Raw genomic sequence first — 17,027 nt, 5'->3', positions numbered from 1 at the left:
AATCTACGAGATGGGGCCTAGCCAATGGAACGGATCATACCTAAGTTTTCTCAATTTAATGACTTTGATGCTATGGTATAGAGAGAGAACCTAATTATTACTAAAATATGTAAAATGATCTTCCAAATTCCAATTATTTATGTCCATCACATGCAAACATTTGCACATGTTTTAATTGAGGATACCCAAAACTTTCATACTATTTATTCCTTGTGGAACATTTGTGCATGTTTTATTTGAGGACCCCCAAAACTTTCATACCTATTTATTACTTGTGCAACATTTGTGCATGTTTTCTCGAGGGTACCCAAAACTTTCATACCATTTATTTCTTGAGGGTTAGCGTAACTTGGTGACTTCATCTATAAAATCACTCGAAAAACTAGCAAAAACTTAGGTCCATTGGAAAAGACTTCCATCTATAAAATGACTCAAAAAACAAGCAAAAACTTTGGTTCATTGGACTATTGTTGCTGACAATATTATCACATAAACTGCTATGTCACTGTAGGTGTGTGAGATTCAGTTGACTTTCATTGTCTTGCAAATGTGTCAGATCCATGTACGTGAGGATGTAATCTTTTGAGGTTTTGCATTAGGAGATGGACAAAATTAAAGAAGAATTTGGTTTAACAGGAGATACAGAAGATTTAAGATACAAAGTGTAATGTAGGCTATCCTGTAATTTGGTTAAGGTGCAAAACATAACATAGGCTAGAAGAGAGTGATTTCGAGACCCAACAGCACACAAAATAATAGAGTAACCAACCAACCACCACAAATAACAAGTTGCTATCACATAAAAATAACATTTAGAGAAAATCGAATTCTTTGTATGCCATTTTTAGATTGATCTACAATCGATACAACATAAAAAAAAGACCCTCTCAAAATGAATTGTGCATCTTATCATTCATCAACCAACTTGTGATAATGTGAACACAAACATCTCGAAAAGGAATCCTTTTCGAGGAGTCGGCAACAACTCAGCTCAAGCCTGAACTGAGCCCTTAAACCATTTTAAACGGTTTGGCGGTTCAATTTGGCTCAGGCTTACACGGTTTGCACAGAACCGTGTAATAAACTGGTTTAGGAACCGGTTTGGTTCAAGATTTGAAAACACTCAAAACTGGTTGAGGCTTAACCAGTTTGGTTCGGAGAAAGCCAAAACCGGTTAAGCAGAAACTCAACCATTGCCGATTACCTGAGTAGGAAAGGAGGAACAGCTTTGTAAGGAACCATAAAAGCAGAGGACCACACCCTTTCATTGGAAAGGGAAAGGCAGGGTTAACTTTTGTCAGGCATGCAAACATTGAAGTAGTGAAGACAAATTCAAGGGTGGTATCCATGAATACATTTTCACTATGATTCAGAAGTGACAATAGTGGCATAACAACCACTGGCTATGGTGGCAGCACCCGCCACTAATGCCACCTAACTCTTAAAGAGTTCTGGTCATTTTCAAGAGTACCTTTTCTACTAAAAAGACATCAGGATGAATGGTCTCTCTCTCTCTCAGCATTACCTGCTTTGACAGCCTTTTTTTGAGGAAAGAGATGTCCCCATTAAAAGGACATATGTGTTGTTCATGTAGAGCAGATGGGCTGTTCATAGACTCATGCCCAACACTGTATCACCGCATATGTTTCAATGATAGATGAATATATCTGTATTTGTATGCATGTATGTATGGTATGTATATGTACTTGCCTGCCGATCTGTCGTAATCATTGAATGATGGTGGGAATTCCATGTCGAATTGGTGTTAGCATCCGAAAGATGAGAGTTTTTTTTTTTTAGTACATGTGTAAATGTAGAAAACAAGAAAAAAAACATGGTTGTGTTCCCTAATTCCCCTAGAATAGGGTTAGGATAAGTAGATAGAGAAAAAATCATAACAGGTTCATGGTGCCATGACATAAGATTGTCGATGAAGAACGCAGCACTGTGGTGGTTGGTGGCCAATTAATGGCCTACCCCAAGCATTGCGCATGTATTAACAGTTGAATTCTCAGAGTCTTTACTAGATTGTTCATCATCTCTATGTAGAGGCATTGCAATTCATCAAAAAGAGTATATATACTGTTAAATACAATTCAAACGCAAAGGCCATATCTGGCCCATTTCTGAGTATTGTTTGTCGAACAGTTTCCTAAACTCTAATTTGAAGCCATCCTTCCTAAACGATCATTTGAAGGACCTCTCTCTCTTTGAGCTATGCCTGACCTGTTATGTCCCAAGTTTAGAACACAATCAGAGCATATGGTTCATGCGTATCAGTCAAATAATAGAGCGTTTCACAAATCTAAAGCTCAGCACTGGTTCCTAGTGAGCAAAAAAACACTCTTAAATAGGAATGAAACAATAGAAGAGGAAGCATGTAAAGAATGCAAATGCAGCAACATTCTATCTCATTTTCGAATACTATATTATCTAACCATACAATTATGTCTGAAAGTTCTACCACTAATCCAAGCTTGGAAGAAGGTAAATAGCAACGTATAGGAAAGAGGACATACTAGTAGTCTACGAGAAAGATTTGCAGATCTGCTTCAGATTATCCGCTTTTTCTGTGTCAACTCCATACTACAAAATAACAGAAGAAAGGATAAAATAGAAGATCATAATCACTTATCCTAAAACAAAAATAGTGGAGGAAAACGATAGAATTGAGTGAGCTTTGGAAATGGCGGAAAGAATGTGTCAGATATGAATGAGACATGCAGAAGGAAAAAAGAAAATAGGGAAACAGGAGACGAAAAAATGGATGAACTGAAATCAAGAGATGCAGAAAAAGGCTGAGAATGAAATATTTAAATGCGACATGGAAATAGAAAATGCAAGATATGAATGAGATATGAAGAGAGGACGGAAGAAAAACAAATATATATTTGAATAAATTATAGAAAGTAAATGAATAAAGTCGAAGATTCAAATCAGATACGCAAAAGAAAAGAAGAAAATGAAAGACTAGCCAGGCAAGCAAAATAATCGTAAGAAAATGATAAAATTGAATAAGCTTTGGAAATTTAGGGGAAAAAAACGAAATAGATGAAGCAAAAGAGTATGTAAATTGAAGGGAAAGAATGGAAGATCTGATCCAGACATACAGAAGAAAGAAAGAAAATGAAATTTTTTTAATTCAGATATGCAACAGGAAGAAGAAACAGTAAAATCCAGAAACAAAAACGGAAAGTAAGGATAAAGATCGGAAAAGAAAAAAAAGGATGGGAAAGATTTGACATAGACAAGAAAAAAAAAAAGGAAATGGGAGAAGCATTAAAGAAACAATCGTAAGAAAATGATAGAATTGAATAAGCTTTGGAAATTTAGAGGTAAAAAACGAAGTAAATAAAGCAAAAGAGTACATTGAAAGGGAAAAAAATGGAAGATCTGATCCAGACATCCAGGAGAAAGAAAGAAAATAAAAATTTTTGAATTCAGAAATGCAACAGGAAGAAGAAACAGTAAAACCAGGAATCAGAAACGGAAAGTAAGCATAACGATCGGAATCGGATATGCCAAAGAAAAAAAAAGGATGATTTGACACAGACAAAAAAGAAGGAACAAGGAAATGGGAGATGCATTAAAGAAACAAATGAACCCAGTGGGAAAAAAAAGAGGAAAATAGAGAAAAAAGATAAACAGAGATCTGGCAGAGGTGAATAGGACAAGATGTGAAATATTTACATTCGATAAGCTAAAGAAAGCAAGTAAATAAAACAGTGAAGTATCTATGAGAACAAGAAACAAAAACAGACCGTGATAACAGGATAGAGAAATAAGAAAAGGCGTCTACAAATTGAACTGAAGAAGAGCAGAAATTATTATGTAGACGCAGGTGAATACCTTGCAGAGGAATGCAAGGTATTTTCAGCAAATCAGCCAAAGAAAGGCCAGGAACAAAAAGGATGAAGAGAGATGTATGAGCAAAATGTATGGAAGAAGAATCTCTGATACAATTGACTGAGAGAAAAAAGGAGAATCAAAGACAGAGGGTGAGACACAGACACAGACACACATGAAAGGATTGATTGATTGAATGGATGGATGGATGGACAGGAGATGAAGAGTACCTTGGTAAGGATCCAGCAGGAATGCTGGTAAGATCGATCGAAGAGGTTGGAGATGACACCGTCGTCGTCTTCGTCTCTGTAGGTCGCGAAATTCTCCCTGGCGAACCTTGCGTAGTAGGAGCGCGTCTCAGAGGGAAGCAGACGAACAAGGCGCAGCACCGCAGCGTAAACCCTCAGCGACTGCTTCATCTCCGTCTTCTCTGTCCCCACGAATTACTCTTCTGCCTTCTTCTTCTTTTGGCATCTGCAGACTCTTGACTGACTGACTGACTCATTGCCTTTCGGATCGATCAATCGGCCGTCTGTCTTGGTCTCATTACCATAGAATCTTCTCTCTCTCTCTCTCGATCCAATCACACCTCATTCAATCCATCCATCGATGATCTGTTTTGTCTGTCTGTCTGTCATATCCAGACCGAAAAGGCTTCGATTCGATCCGTCAGCATTATGTCGCCACAACATTGTCATATCCAGACCGAAAAGGCTTCGATTCGATCCGACCAGCATTGTATCGCCACGACATATGACTCGATTGGATTTTCTTGTTTTCATCCTGAGACAACCCCTCCGTTATGTGCAACATATTTGTCACCATCAAGCTTGACTGGATATGATAATGCAGTATATCAAGACTCACTATCTAGCGTTAACTTGATCCACCATATATCAAGACTACAAACCTCTAACAATACCCCCAATGTGTGTTCACAACCTCAGAGATGCAAACCTTACCTTGCTTTGCCAAGTTGCTTTTTTTAAAGCATTTCAGTATAGGATTTACTGATCAAAACTCCAAATGTTTACTAGATTTGGAAGTCTAGTTTTAAATTGTTGCTCTTTCCATATTGTCTTTGGAAATGTAACTAGATGGACAAAAAGTTTTCATTTTCATTGAATGATACAAAGATATGCAATTAGTAGCAATTCCACTTTTTCAAGCTCTTGAGTTGCAAAGAATGATCCGAACGAGGCAATCTTTATGGATTCCCACTGTATTCTCTTATGGAACTTTAAACTTCACAATAATCTGTTGGTCGCTTGAAAGAGAGAAAGAAATTGTCCTTCTCCAAAAGGAAAGGATAGTTCCGCAAAAAGACAAACAAAAACATTGGGCATTGGATTGGGAACACACAGCTTTAAGCTCCACTTTCAAGAGGAAAACTTTACTTTGCATTACCAAAAGCCAAACAGTACTTCTGCTAATCAAGAAGAATCCAAAAGAAAAGAAATTTAACATTAGACGAGCTTTCTTTCAGAAGTATGATACAGCATGGTAACATTGCCCAGTTAGACGATATTATCAAGCACTGTAAACATTAAAAATTTAATGGCAATTATGGCTTATTCTACTAGAACCAGGAAGTAATACAGTACATAATCATTACAGTCCACTTCAGTACAAAAACTAATGGAACCACAACATTATTTTTAACATTAATGAAAAATACTAAGACTTCTACAAAACATCAGGCTGAGCAAAAACATGTTATCAACTAAGACTTGGGGGTTGTCGATGTTTCCTTCTTGGGCTCGGAAGTAAGCCCCAGAATGGCTTGTTGCATACTTGAATCCAGATCCGATACACTCTTCATTGCACAAATACTTGTTTGTGGATTATAATAAAATACCAAACCCATCTCAGGTGAAGTATGAAGCTTAGTAAACTGACTAACAGAACTGTATACTGGAGCTTGTGTAAATCGACCATGTTCACGATGCTTCTCTGCCCAATTCTTTGTCCTCCAGAACTGCACTTGCTTTTGTAATTTTTTCTGGAATTAAAAAACATATTATTAACATTTCTGAAGTTGTCCACATATAGATATTAGAAACATAGCATACTCAATCAACAAACACATATCAATCCCAATCACCAGTGATGCTGCCTAACGAAGTAGATAAACCACCATTTTTCAATGTTACTAAACCCCACTTCCATTTGTTTCTATTCATCCCCATAATAAAAGTTCACATGAAATTCCACCTTAACATCAATTCACAAGTCTCCCCAACTAGGAAAGTCATCAAATCCCACCAAAAACTGAAAATTCAAACTGGTGTGGCATCAGGAACTCAAGAATCATGATGGCCATTCATCCATCTCAAGCAATACAGCCATATTGGGCAGAATGTACTTTCTTTTCTATACTATTATATACTTTGTTCCAGTGTGTCTCATTTGTATAATTGTATAGTTTGTTTTGTTTTCTAAAGCAAAGGGCAGATGGATTCCTTGAAAATATCAGACAACACCTGAATATGGAAAATAAAATCCACATAATGTTGGTGTGATGATGGATAAGATAATTACCATATTCTCAAGCATATCTTTAACGTCCATTTGTTGATACTGACTTGAAGGTATATCCTCAAATCCACCCTATACAAAGTGAAAGATGAACTTAAATTTTTCTTTAATTTCATGGCTAGGGGGAAAAAAAAATTCCAACCTTTAGTGAAATGATGACAACATCATCAGTCTGCACAAGTTCCTCTACGCATCCTCCAAAAGACGCACGATGTGATTTCATCTTATACTTCATAGCGTTTGGCACATTACAGGTATCTTTACTACGGAACACCTTATTCTCTGTGCATAACATGCTTTCTTGTACTTCAATAGGTCTTGAGAACTCTGAGCAATCATCAGCAACTCTCTTAATGTCTGGAAACAAGAACTTCTTTCCTTCTTCTGAAATGACATTTGCATCCTCAACTCTACTATGCCCATTCTCCTTTATCGTTACAGTTTTACCATCAGATGTCTCTGATACCATTGTTGAAGACACAGACCAATCCGTTTTCTCATTTCTGCTGGAACTCTGTGTAGAATTCTTTCCTGAATTTTCAGCACTGTTTCCACCCTTTCGAATATCGATCTTCACTTCCTTTTGTTTTTCAGCCTTCTGGGAAGAGGAATTCTTCTTCTTTTCTTTCTTTGACCTATCCTTATTATCATTTCTCTTTTTACCTTCCTTTACATCATTTCTTCCGTCTGTGTCATCCTTGTTTAGAGGTTGTTCTCCTTCATCTAGACCATTGTTTTTACCACCATCTTTATCAGACTTTGCTGAAGTTAGTCTTGAACTGTTTAATGCCGATGAAACTTCAGATTCTGATGCCCGATTTGTACCATCACCGTCTGAATGAGTTGCTTTCTTTGATTTTTTATTAGATGATTTTTTTGCCTTTTTTATCTCATGGATTGCACGCAAGGGGCAGCCTAACAGAAGGAAAACATAATTAAATGATATTAGATATTAGATATTAGAACCCACAATTTTTTGAGACTATAAATTGATTATTGAGTTGCATATTATAAAACAAAAAGGTAAATACCCTTTGTTACAAGTTCCGATTGCAGCATTTGAAATTCCTCTTCCTATACATGCATGTAGAATATATGTGTGATTAATTATGAGCAATTTCTGGAGAAACGTGAGGAAATTCAACCACATAGATATGATATTTGGTTATCAGTAAGTTACACACCATTTTCTCCACCTCCTTCGAGCTGTCCAGAATTGTTGACCCAAGAATCTCATAGGCTGTCTCCTGGAAAAGAGACTTGGAGTGGGATGAAATACCATAATTTTCCAGGCAGGCAAGAAAAATTCACATCTATTTGAGATTAGATTTACCATTTTCTGCAACCGTTCCATGATAGCAGAGAAAATCTCTTCCTTCAAAGGAGGGAAAAAGACAAGATATAGGTGAGTCGTATGTGCTTTTTCGAACCTAAGAAAACGTGGAGAAGACATTCTATATATAATATGACCATTTTTACTTTAACACCAGATTCACCAGAAGCTTCTATATCCAAGTCTCCATTTCTCATAAAATCTGCTTGATGACTCAGAATGAAGTTCTGAGGGAAAGATGAGGTCAGAGACATTTGGAAACTTTTTCAAAGAAGAAGATACACATATGTACTACCTTCCCTTGATACAAGTTTGCTAAGCGATCTCTAAGGTTGCCCTCAACTTGTTGCAATAGCTCTGACGAAGCATTAGTAGGAAGAGATTCTTGAGTTTCCTTGATTGTGTTTAAGCTTCGAAGACGATCTAATTGATTTTGAAGAGCACTCCTGGGATGATTTGTGGCACCTTCGCTTAAACCCTTTCCTGCTTCATGATACTAATCATACAAACTTGGTTCGGAAAAGAAAAGTTCCCAATAACTAATCTGGATCAAGAATCCATGGTGGGCATAGTAATTCTATATTGTCGAATAGCATCTCTCAGTTTCTTTCAATATGTAACATAACAATCCTTCGAGAATTCTAGAATTTATATAAACCTAACTTCCATCAATTAAATGAAATTCATAACCGACCTACAGTTTGAAGCCATTGGTGTAAATCACGAAGGCTAAGGGCTTGCTCCTCCATGTGCATGAGCTCTGCCTAAAGAGTAAAGACCACGCACATAAGGGATGCTTATGAATATTTTAATAGCATGCACTCTTCGACCCATAGGTGTCCAAAACCAAAAAAATGCATTCATTGTATTAGCTTGATAAAGATACCAATCTTCTCGCTTGCTTAACAATTACTCCTGCAGGATTATTTCCATCACCATCCTTGTTAGCACCTACAGGAACCAAACTCTCATATTTACTAGCATCAGCAAACGAAAGGTCTTGTAACATTTGTGTACGCATTCTAATAGAACCCAGAGTTTCTTTAAGTCGAGCCCAATATTCTCGTTGTTTGGTTTGTGCATCCTTTGGATCCTCTTCGGGTGTCTTCATGTTCCGCAAGGCGGCCTTAATCGTAGCTTGCTCTCTTTCTTCACTATCCGTATCGGAGGAGCTTTCCTCTTCAAGTTTCTTCTTCCTATCTGGCAAGACAATATAAGTCCAAAAACCCAAGTCATAGGTGTCTAATGCTTTTTCACGGCATCCTTGGCCTTTTCCTAATGATTGCTGTGTAGGTTGTGATTGGGTGGCAGCATCAACAGTTTGATGGTTTATAGAAGAACTTGTGTTTGCTTTTTGGGCAGGAGCCGTCCTTTTTAAATGTGGAGTAATCACCCCTCTTAATCTACCCCTATTTGCATGTGTGGATCCCCTATCAATGGTAGAACTGACACCCGTGAGGCTGAAAAGAAGCTCCTCTGGAGTTTTCTTCTTATCTGCAAATGGTAGGTCCTGTGAGCATAGATGAATAAAAATAAGAAAACGTTAGATCAAAGCATTTGTTTTGAAGGAAGTTGTAAATTAAATAATTTCATTTGCCAGTATAAGTTATATTATAAGTGACCATTCACAGGCATAAATTGAATGCCTATTCCCAAACATAGATAGAATAATTAGATGTCTACTTGCAAACCTAGAGTTACATGATTGGGTATCTGCTTGCAGCAATAGATAACTGATTGGGTGCACACTTGTAAACATGGATTAAATTATTGGGTGTCCCTTTGCAAGAGTAGATCAAATGCCCATTTGCAAACATCGATAAAATGAGAAGGTATCCATTTGCAGGCATAGAGCTACACGATTAGGTGTGCCCATTTGGATATCATGAATTAAACAATTGAGTGCCCATTCCTAAACATGGAATTAAATGGTCGGTTTCTCATCTGTAAACGATCGGTTATGCATTGGCAAACATGGATAAACAATTGGGTATCCATTGGCAAATATAGAATAAAAGACATGATAGATTGATGAAATGATTTTGAGTGGTACTTGCAGATGAAAATGTTACTTTTTCTTCTTCTCCTTCTTCGTCTGAGCTGCTAAATGCCCGATTCTTGATTGAGGGAGATAAAACAAAACCCTAAGAGATACACCACAATGGACGCACAAGGCAAGGAGATATATATATATATATATATATATATATATGGAGAGAGAAAGAGAGAGAGAAAGAATTACCTTTTCACAAACACCCAGAAGAACAACATCGGCATCCTCTGCAGACATTGGGTTTTTTTGGGGGGGCGGATTGGGTTGCTCTCGTCTCCGTCTGTGTTTTTCTCTGCAGTGTTTGTCCAAGGAACACGTCCCTTTGGTTGTTTGTTGGCTTCTGGGCGAATGAATGAATCAATGAATGTAGGAAGGGGGTTCCACAAAAACAGAACAAAATAAAACATATACATATTGTTAATGTGTTGTATTAACAAAAATAATAATAATAACTCCGCATTGCTTATTCACTTTTAGGGGCTTTGCCATATGTATATGGGCTGAATCATGGTGTTTTTAAAGGTTGTTATTGTATTGGGGGGGGGGGGGTATGCACACATACATACACACATAACAGAATATATGGAATTCCTACACTTTTCTACTAACTTTGTTTTAAAGCGAGAAAACAAACCTTCGCTCGGCTAGTGAGATTAGGGTTTACATTTGGAAGAATGAAGATAATGGCTCTCTAAGTGAAACAGGGTGAATAATGCCACGTAAATGAAATGCTCGGGAGGATTTGCAATCGTTAAACATATGTTGGCTTCTTGGCAATGTGTAGCGGCGCCCATCGCGAGAATCCCAATTCCTTTCAAAGAGATGTTTTGGTAATGACATGAATGTTGGCTTGGGAGGGTAAGATTTCTTTACCGTTGCATAGGATGGCATAATTGGGGACATTATGTTGGATACTAAAGCCTGAATAATGGCATCCTGAATAGCTAGGGTGAGATTTCTCGTTCATAAAAGGTATGTCCATGCTTGGTCTATGCGATAAGAATTGACAATCTTTGTGTTACCCCATTCCAAAACTTCTTGAGTCTACCTTGGAGGTTGATTGGACATTTGCATGTAGTTTTTGTCTTCTCAATGTAAAAACTAATGAAGCACATCATAAAACCATTCATAGGAATGAGTGGGTGTGAGAAATTAGAAAGCCCATAACATGTTGTGGAAGTGTGCTAGCCGCATGTTGGCATCCCCATCTTCTATTCAATGCTATGGTATTTCCTTGGAGGGTTATGACCGAGGAACTACCATTGGGACATGCTTTCAAATATGTGGAATATTACCAATGGATTGTGTCTCTTTTGTACCATGCCAGTAGAACATAACACATATCACTTGATCACTTGTTCTATGTCACAATGTGTTCGGAAATATATATTTGCAATGTTGGATTCCATAATAACAATTTCGAAATCCCCAATTCAATTATTGCCTCCTTATGTTGGATTTGTGCGACCATCATCACAAGTTGAACCAAATTTCCACTTCTTGAGATATTGGGGTTTTGACATATTTTGTGCGTGTGAAACAAATATGTCTTTGGGCCCACTCTAGGGTGCAAAGACATGCAATTGTTCAAAGATAGGTTGCTTTGTCAATTCTCATTGCTAAAACTTTGAGATTATTATCAATCAAGGCGGTTCAAATTATATTCATCAATAGTGTTGGCTATTACATAATATGGTTATGTGGGTCCAAGGGGTTATTTCTATTGTCTTTAGTGGTCCATTGTAGGTAGCCCTTTGTATTTAATACAAACATTAATTACTAGAAAAGGTGAGTATTATCCAATTGTTTTGAACAAGTGCTCTTTTATTGTCGACCATTGATGATCTAAATTCACAATCATTCACAATTAGCAAAAGTTAGTCATTTTCTTAGTAGTATTATCCCATATTACTTATCATGAAACAACATAATGCCTCAAATCCGACTTGCAAACCATTTCTTTGTCTCTGGCCTCCATCCCGAAACGGAACCGGTTGCTTTTGCATGTCTTCCGTGCCTTTCACTTCTTTTCACGAAGGTGGGGTTTTTTGTGAAGGGTCTCACTTGTTAATCTCAACGATAAGACAAGGATAGAACGCAGTATTAAGTATGTACAAGGGAGGCCTGAGTGTTGTAATCTAGATGATGTTCCAACATGGGAGACTTTAAAGCCATGGGACATGGACATGTTATCAAAGTTCACTAGGGTAAAGAAAAGATGACGGATGGTGGCGAGGCGAGGCTCGAACTCGGGTTCGGCTCAATTTCACGACTACTACGGATTAAACACCCCCCCCATATGTGTGTGTGTGTGTGTGTGTGTGTGTGAGAGAGAGAGAGAGAGAGATGTGTGTGTGTGTGTGTGTGTGTGTGTGTGTACCTTACAAACCATATTAAGTGTTTTGATGCACCAGAGGAGGAAGAAGCTTCTGCTGCAGCAGCAGTTTCAAGCTTTTTGAGTCATGGCAGAGTCTATGAAGAAGAAGTTGCCCCCAAAGCCATTGCAGAGCTTGTCGTTAGGTCATGCCAAAACGGTTAAGAGAGAGGATATTAAGCCTCCTCTTATCAGGAAAACTATAATCTCTTCTTCCTCTTCCTCTCCCTCTTCAAAGATCTCTCCTCGTTCAAAGATCTCTCCCCATTCTCACTCTTCAATTGTTCGGACTGGCAACAATCACTACAATAGCAAGGTGAGCACTTCAAATCACCCAATTCAGACCTCTTTTTTGCGTTTAATTTTCTGTTAATTTGTTGTTATTCTTTTTGTTATCCAGATCTGGGCCAATTTCACTGAATATATAACCACCCATTTGTAATGCTCATGGAAAACCCTAATTTCGCCTAAATTTTCTTTTGATAGTAACCCCTAATTTCCTTTGTGGAAAATTCTACTCTCCTTTGGGGTCAATCACACTACCCACTTATAATGCTCATGGAAAACCTTAATTTTGCCTGAATTTTCTTGTGGGAAACTCCTTTCCTTTGTCGAAAATTCCACTCTTTTTTGGGGTGAGCCCTAATTCAGGCTGTCCGAACCCTTGCTTTCATCTGAGAAGCCCCTTGTTTCGTTTATGGGAACCCTAATTTCATGGTATCACATTATTTTTTGTTTTTCTGGGGGGAAACTCAAATACTGCAAACATAAAAGGGAAAATTACTAAAATATGCTTCTTTGCATGAGAAATTACATTCATATGTTTGCTTATTTGCAAAACTGTCTATACATGCTCAATCAAAGTTGAGGATCCTGCTCATATGAAAAGTAAATCTAAGCACATAGTTAAGGAGTTCTGAAAAAACAACACAAAGCATATGTCAGACATTTTGAGTTTATGTTAACTTAATCAACATAATAATCATAACCAAGGATAATCCATTAGCTTAGTCTATTTAATAACATCAATTGATTTAGCATTTAATCAAGACTTAAGCTTCTTAATTAGAGACTAATTAGCAATATATATCCTTCCAAGTAATAAAAATTCATTTCTTAATTAGCCTGGACAAAGCAAAAATAATGAGTTTTACAAATATTTCTCAGCATATTATCATATTTTGTTTATGTTACCCTATTTATTTTTTGTGGTGAACAAAACTTCAGGTTAGAGAGAAAGAGAGATAGAGATGAACACTACAAGAGGACTAAATCGGCCTGTGAGAAAAATTATGATTACAAAAACGAGTGAGAGAGAGAGAGAGAGATTAGATTAATTGATAAGTGCTAATAATGTCTTTCAACACATCCTTTTGACAATGAATAACAGACTACAATAACATCAGCATCTGGAAGGCCATCAGCATCTCAAACATCCACCTCAAAAAATAAGTCCTCAAAACACATCCCGGAGAAAAAAGAGAAAAAAGTTTATGAGTTACCTGGGCAAAAACACGATCCACCAGATGAGGTCAATTTTCATTACATCTTTATACCTATACTACATAGTGCTTTCTAGGTACTTTTGCTAAATCTGAAGGAATCAAGCAAATTTCTTAAAAAGCTTGCTTCCTCTCCTTGATCAGAGGGAGCCTCTCAGAATCTTCTATCAAAGCCTGTATGAGGAAAATCCAAAAAGTGAAATGGCTCAGTTCTGGTACGTTACTTCATTTAGTACTCAAATTATTATCATTAAACCATTCAATCATGTAGTAATAACATTCAACTTATAATGGACATAATTTCGCTTGAAACAAACCAAAATGAATCCCATAGGATCTCCCATTATCCCTTAACTGCTTCAATAATCGGAAACTCCCAAATCACAATTTAAACTGAATTGTATTAACAGGATATATGAGCATCCAGTGCATGAGTGTAGTGAGATAGAGAGCTATTTACTCACATATATAGAAATAACAAGAGGGTTCCAAAGTACTGCTAATTGCTTACTTGCAAAGATACCCCTCTTTCAAAATACTCTCTTTATAACAATTTATATGTACACCCAAAAATCAAGAACTCAAACAGAGGAAATTTAGCAAAAAAATGAGAAATTTGTGCACAACTAGATTTTCTTTTTTGTAAAATTTCATAAATATATAAAAAATTTAATGTCCCAGTTGACCAATTTATAGACAAATTAAGAGAGACATTCCTCTCTATTAGAAATTGGAGTTGGTATCCATTACATTCTATGACTGACTCCCCATCCAACCATAAAGTCCCTCTTGATAGACTGCCCAAAGTTAAATATTAATAAAATATCATAGCCATAAATTAATCAATAAGAAATTAAATCATAATAGTGATTACGATTAAAGATCAATTTACATATTTAGAGAGGTAAAACTTTATGTGACAAAGCTTTACCAAGAGTATCTAACTCTAGAATAGAAGTGAACAGTCGGCTACTTATGCTATTTTCCTAACTGTTGCAAATGTTTCCATAGTTCAATCTTCCAAATCATGGAGACTTAAGACAAATGTAGTAAGAAGATTCACTGAAATGTTTGAAAAGATGTAGTATTGGTGTTTGAAAAGAAAGAACTTTCAGAATCTTCTTACTGAAATAACATTATTTACCTATGAGTCATGCATTTCTATAGCATTTTCTATAAAACTCTCAAATATTAAACCACTGCCTTACTTCTAAGAAATACTTGACAAACTCCCATGACTCATCACAAAACACAGATAAGAGAGAAACTTACAACATCTTCCAGCCACTTAACTCAGCAATTGTACAACCAAATATGCTGAAACTGTCATGTTTCCCTGAAAATAAATATGACTGTTAAAGGCTATTCTTTCATTTGAAATAATAATCATTTGCAAGTTTTTAGAATAAAACCTTAATGTTGGATACTATTAAATTTTGTTTTTTAGATCCACTATTCAACTATTTCATTATGTTGCAGTTGTTTGTCAGAGACATGGAAACTAGGTCATTTCTGAATTTAAAACCACTTTGTTGTCATGTGTTTTCACCTTGGATTTAATTTCTTCTGGTACAAGGATGATGGAGCATGGCCTTCTGGGACTTGAAGCTGCGAAAAAAGCAATGGAAAGAAAGAAAAAGAGTCAATTTGCACAGAAATTAGGTCTACCTACAAAAACATCAAAATATATCATCCAAAAGACCGAGAAGATCATTCCAAAGACACCTTCTCAAAGAAGTAATTCCATCTCCAATGGCAGTAATAAACCATTATTAAATGTGAAAAGGAAATCTGGCCATGACTCAGATGATGATCTGATTCTGAAGCCCAAAAAGAAAGTCAACATGTCAACATGATGTAATCCTAGTTACATTATCCATTTATGATATGACATAAGAACATTAACAGTGAAAAGCTGAAGAATTAGAAACTTAGCATATGCTGACATCTTTATATATAGACTTGAAGATCCTTTTTCAATACCATATCTTAAGCTTAGAACATGGAAAGAAATTTGCCATCTTTATGACCACATAAACAAGTGAAACATATGTAGAAACATAGACGGCCAGTTGCTGCTGTTGAGAACATTCCAAATGTAAATGTAACCTCGACAAATCATAGGATTTAATTGAAAATGCATATTCTTATTTCTTTTATGCACTTTAAGTGTAATACCGCCTCTTCTTTTTTGAGTTGGGATTGTTTTTGAAAAGCGAAGATGCAAGTATTTGTTACAACCAAAATATCAGAGAATGTATAGCCAAAACGCATCTAATGGTTTTCAATTCATGTAGCAATCTTAAAATACCAATCAATTGGTTGAGATGGATTAAGTGTGGATTATAATGCCCGCAACATGCTCAAAGAGCTACTCAGCAACCGAATACCAGTGCTAACTCCATGAAATATTTATAAGAGACGAAGTAGCATAGTACATTACTCTTCCTTGAAATTCCACTCTAAACAACACTTCCCCAGACGAAAGATCTTTCTCCCGTATTTACATGCATGCATACCAGAGAGAGAGAGAGAGAGATTCCCTATAATCACACATGTTGCCACAGGGGATTTTCATGCTTCAAATGGCTGTGTGTTTTAAGTTCCAACAAATACTACTGCTTCAAACGCCATCAAAATCATGCATGCTATCATATCTTTGGATACTTATCCATGATTGAACAAATAACAAGTAACAATAGATATGACACCATCAAATAATGCATGGAATCATATACTTGGTCTGACAGCCATTGGAATAGAGAGTGTTTATATGTAACTAGTCACATACCTGGTCATTTCCAGACTTTCAGCTTCAGAGAAAGGATCTCGAAGATCCCTGATAAGGGTCCATGAACGGGATCAATGGATGGTTGGGGTTAGGGGTGCGTAATGAGTAGAACTGAATATGGAACCCCTGGAATGAATGGTTAACTTATATGCACTCATTTCAGAACATACTGACATTTTGGTGTTTCTCTGAAAATAAAGAGATACCCGGATACCGACACGCACACGCCCGATCCCGGCTAAAAATTGTGTGTCGACAGGTTTCGCCAGACTTAGCGGAAGCCTTGTTCTACTACTAGTAGTAGTACTAATATGTGGCTCGATTCTATTCTGATTCAATATTTGTATCGGAAAATGGTGTGGCATCAAGTTGTGGGCAATCGAGGGTAGCACACTCTTCTACTTACTCTCTATTCTCGGTCCTCTTATGCCACGTTCTAACTTCACCTGCCCAATAACAATTGTGGATCCAACCCTTCCAATGAAGAAGGCCAACAATTATTAGGGAGTAGGGCGCAGGGTATATGGTTAACACTTTTTGGGTCTAAATCTACAATATTTGATCCCATGGATAATAGTAACATTCATCAA

General features: G+C 36.8%; 3 protein-coding genes across 4 annotated transcripts; 1 reads left to right on the top strand and 2 right to left on the bottom strand.

Moving 5' to 3' along the window:
- Positions 1–2,035: 2,035 nt before the first annotated feature.
- Positions 2,036–4,322, bottom strand: LOC147849331 (LYR motif-containing protein At3g19508-like). Of its 2 annotated transcripts, XM_087337624.1 has the most exons (3): positions 4,077–4,316; positions 2,516–2,586; positions 2,036–2,215 (listed from the first exon to the last, which is right to left on the bottom strand). In XM_087337624.1, exons 1-2 carry the CDS (start codon positions 4,263–4,265, stop codon positions 2,527–2,529), a joined length of 249 nt encoding a protein of 82 aa, XP_087193750.1. In that variant the 5' UTR covers positions 4,266–4,316; the 3' UTR covers positions 2,036–2,215; positions 2,516–2,526. The 2 variants fall into 2 exon arrangements, with proteins under 2 accessions (XP_087193750.1, XP_087193751.1); XM_087337625.1 differs by lacking the exon at positions 2,516–2,586 and having other exon boundaries at positions 2,036–2,226; positions 4,077–4,322.
- A 965-nt stretch (positions 4,323–5,287) lies between these two features.
- LOC147849330 (uncharacterized) lies at positions 5,288–10,091 on the bottom strand. Its single transcript, XM_087337626.1, has 12 exons — positions 9,960–10,091; positions 8,604–9,227; positions 8,408–8,481; positions 8,258–8,261; positions 8,013–8,213; positions 7,864–7,944; positions 7,718–7,759; positions 7,569–7,631; positions 7,416–7,458; positions 6,527–7,299; positions 6,388–6,456; positions 5,288–5,848 (listed from the first exon to the last, which is right to left on the bottom strand). Exons 1-12 carry the CDS (start codon positions 10,005–10,007, stop codon positions 5,570–5,572), a joined length of 2,301 nt encoding a protein of 766 aa, XP_087193752.1. The 5' UTR covers positions 10,008–10,091; the 3' UTR covers positions 5,288–5,569.
- A 2,051-nt stretch (positions 10,092–12,142) lies between these two features.
- Positions 12,143–15,801, top strand: LOC147849329 (uncharacterized). The gene is made up of 4 exons (XM_087337623.1): positions 12,143–12,460; positions 13,535–13,675; positions 13,791–13,861; positions 15,223–15,801. Exons 1-4 carry the CDS (start codon positions 12,233–12,235, stop codon positions 15,500–15,502), a joined length of 720 nt encoding a protein of 239 aa, XP_087193749.1. The 5' UTR covers positions 12,143–12,232; the 3' UTR covers positions 15,503–15,801.
- Positions 15,802–17,027: the final 1,226 nt, after the last annotated feature.

This window comes from Azolla caroliniana, unplaced genomic scaffold (assembly GCF_043228905.1).
Source record: "Azolla caroliniana isolate FFs.n. ecotype wild unplaced genomic scaffold, voAzoCaro1.0.p SCAF_79, whole genome shotgun sequence".
Lineage (NCBI taxonomy): Eukaryota > Viridiplantae > Streptophyta > Polypodiopsida > Salviniales > Salviniaceae > Azolla > Azolla caroliniana.
The sequence above is the reverse complement of the archived record's forward strand: the minus strand, read 5'-3'. Positions and strand labels throughout refer to the sequence as shown.

Excerpts from the sequence above, each read along its gene's own strand:
- LOC147849329 (XM_087337623.1), top strand. The coding sequence starts at position 12,233 with ATGGCAGAGTCTATGAAGAAGAAGTTGCCCCCAAAGCCATTGCAGAGC. Across the intron at positions 12,461-13,534 it reads ACAATCACTACAATAGCAAG|ACTACAATAACATCAGCATC; the intron begins GTGAGCACTTCA and ends AATGAATAACAG. Across the intron at positions 13,676-13,790 it reads AACACGATCCACCAGATGAG|AGGGAGCCTCTCAGAATCTT; the intron begins GTCAATTTTCAT and ends CTCCTTGATCAG.
- LOC147849331 (XM_087337624.1), bottom strand. The coding sequence starts at position 4,265 with ATGAAGCAGTCGCTGAGGGTTTACGCTGCGGTGCTGCGCCTTGTTCGT. Across the intron at positions 2,587-4,076 it reads CCTGCTGGATCCTTACCAAG|TATGGAGTTGACACAGAAAA; the intron begins GTACTCTTCATC and ends GTTATTTTGTAG.
- LOC147849330 (XM_087337626.1), bottom strand. The coding sequence starts at position 10,007 with ATGTCTGCAGAGGATGCCGATGTTGTTCTTCTGGGTGTTTGTGAAAAG. Across the intron at positions 7,632-7,717 it reads TGGAACGGTTGCAGAAAATG|GAGACAGCCTATGAGATTCT; the intron begins GTAAATCTAATC and ends TCTCTTTTCCAG. Across the intron at positions 7,459-7,568 it reads CGAAGGAGGTGGAGAAAATG|GAAGAGGAATTTCAAATGCT; the intron begins GTGTGTAACTTA and ends ATGCATGTATAG.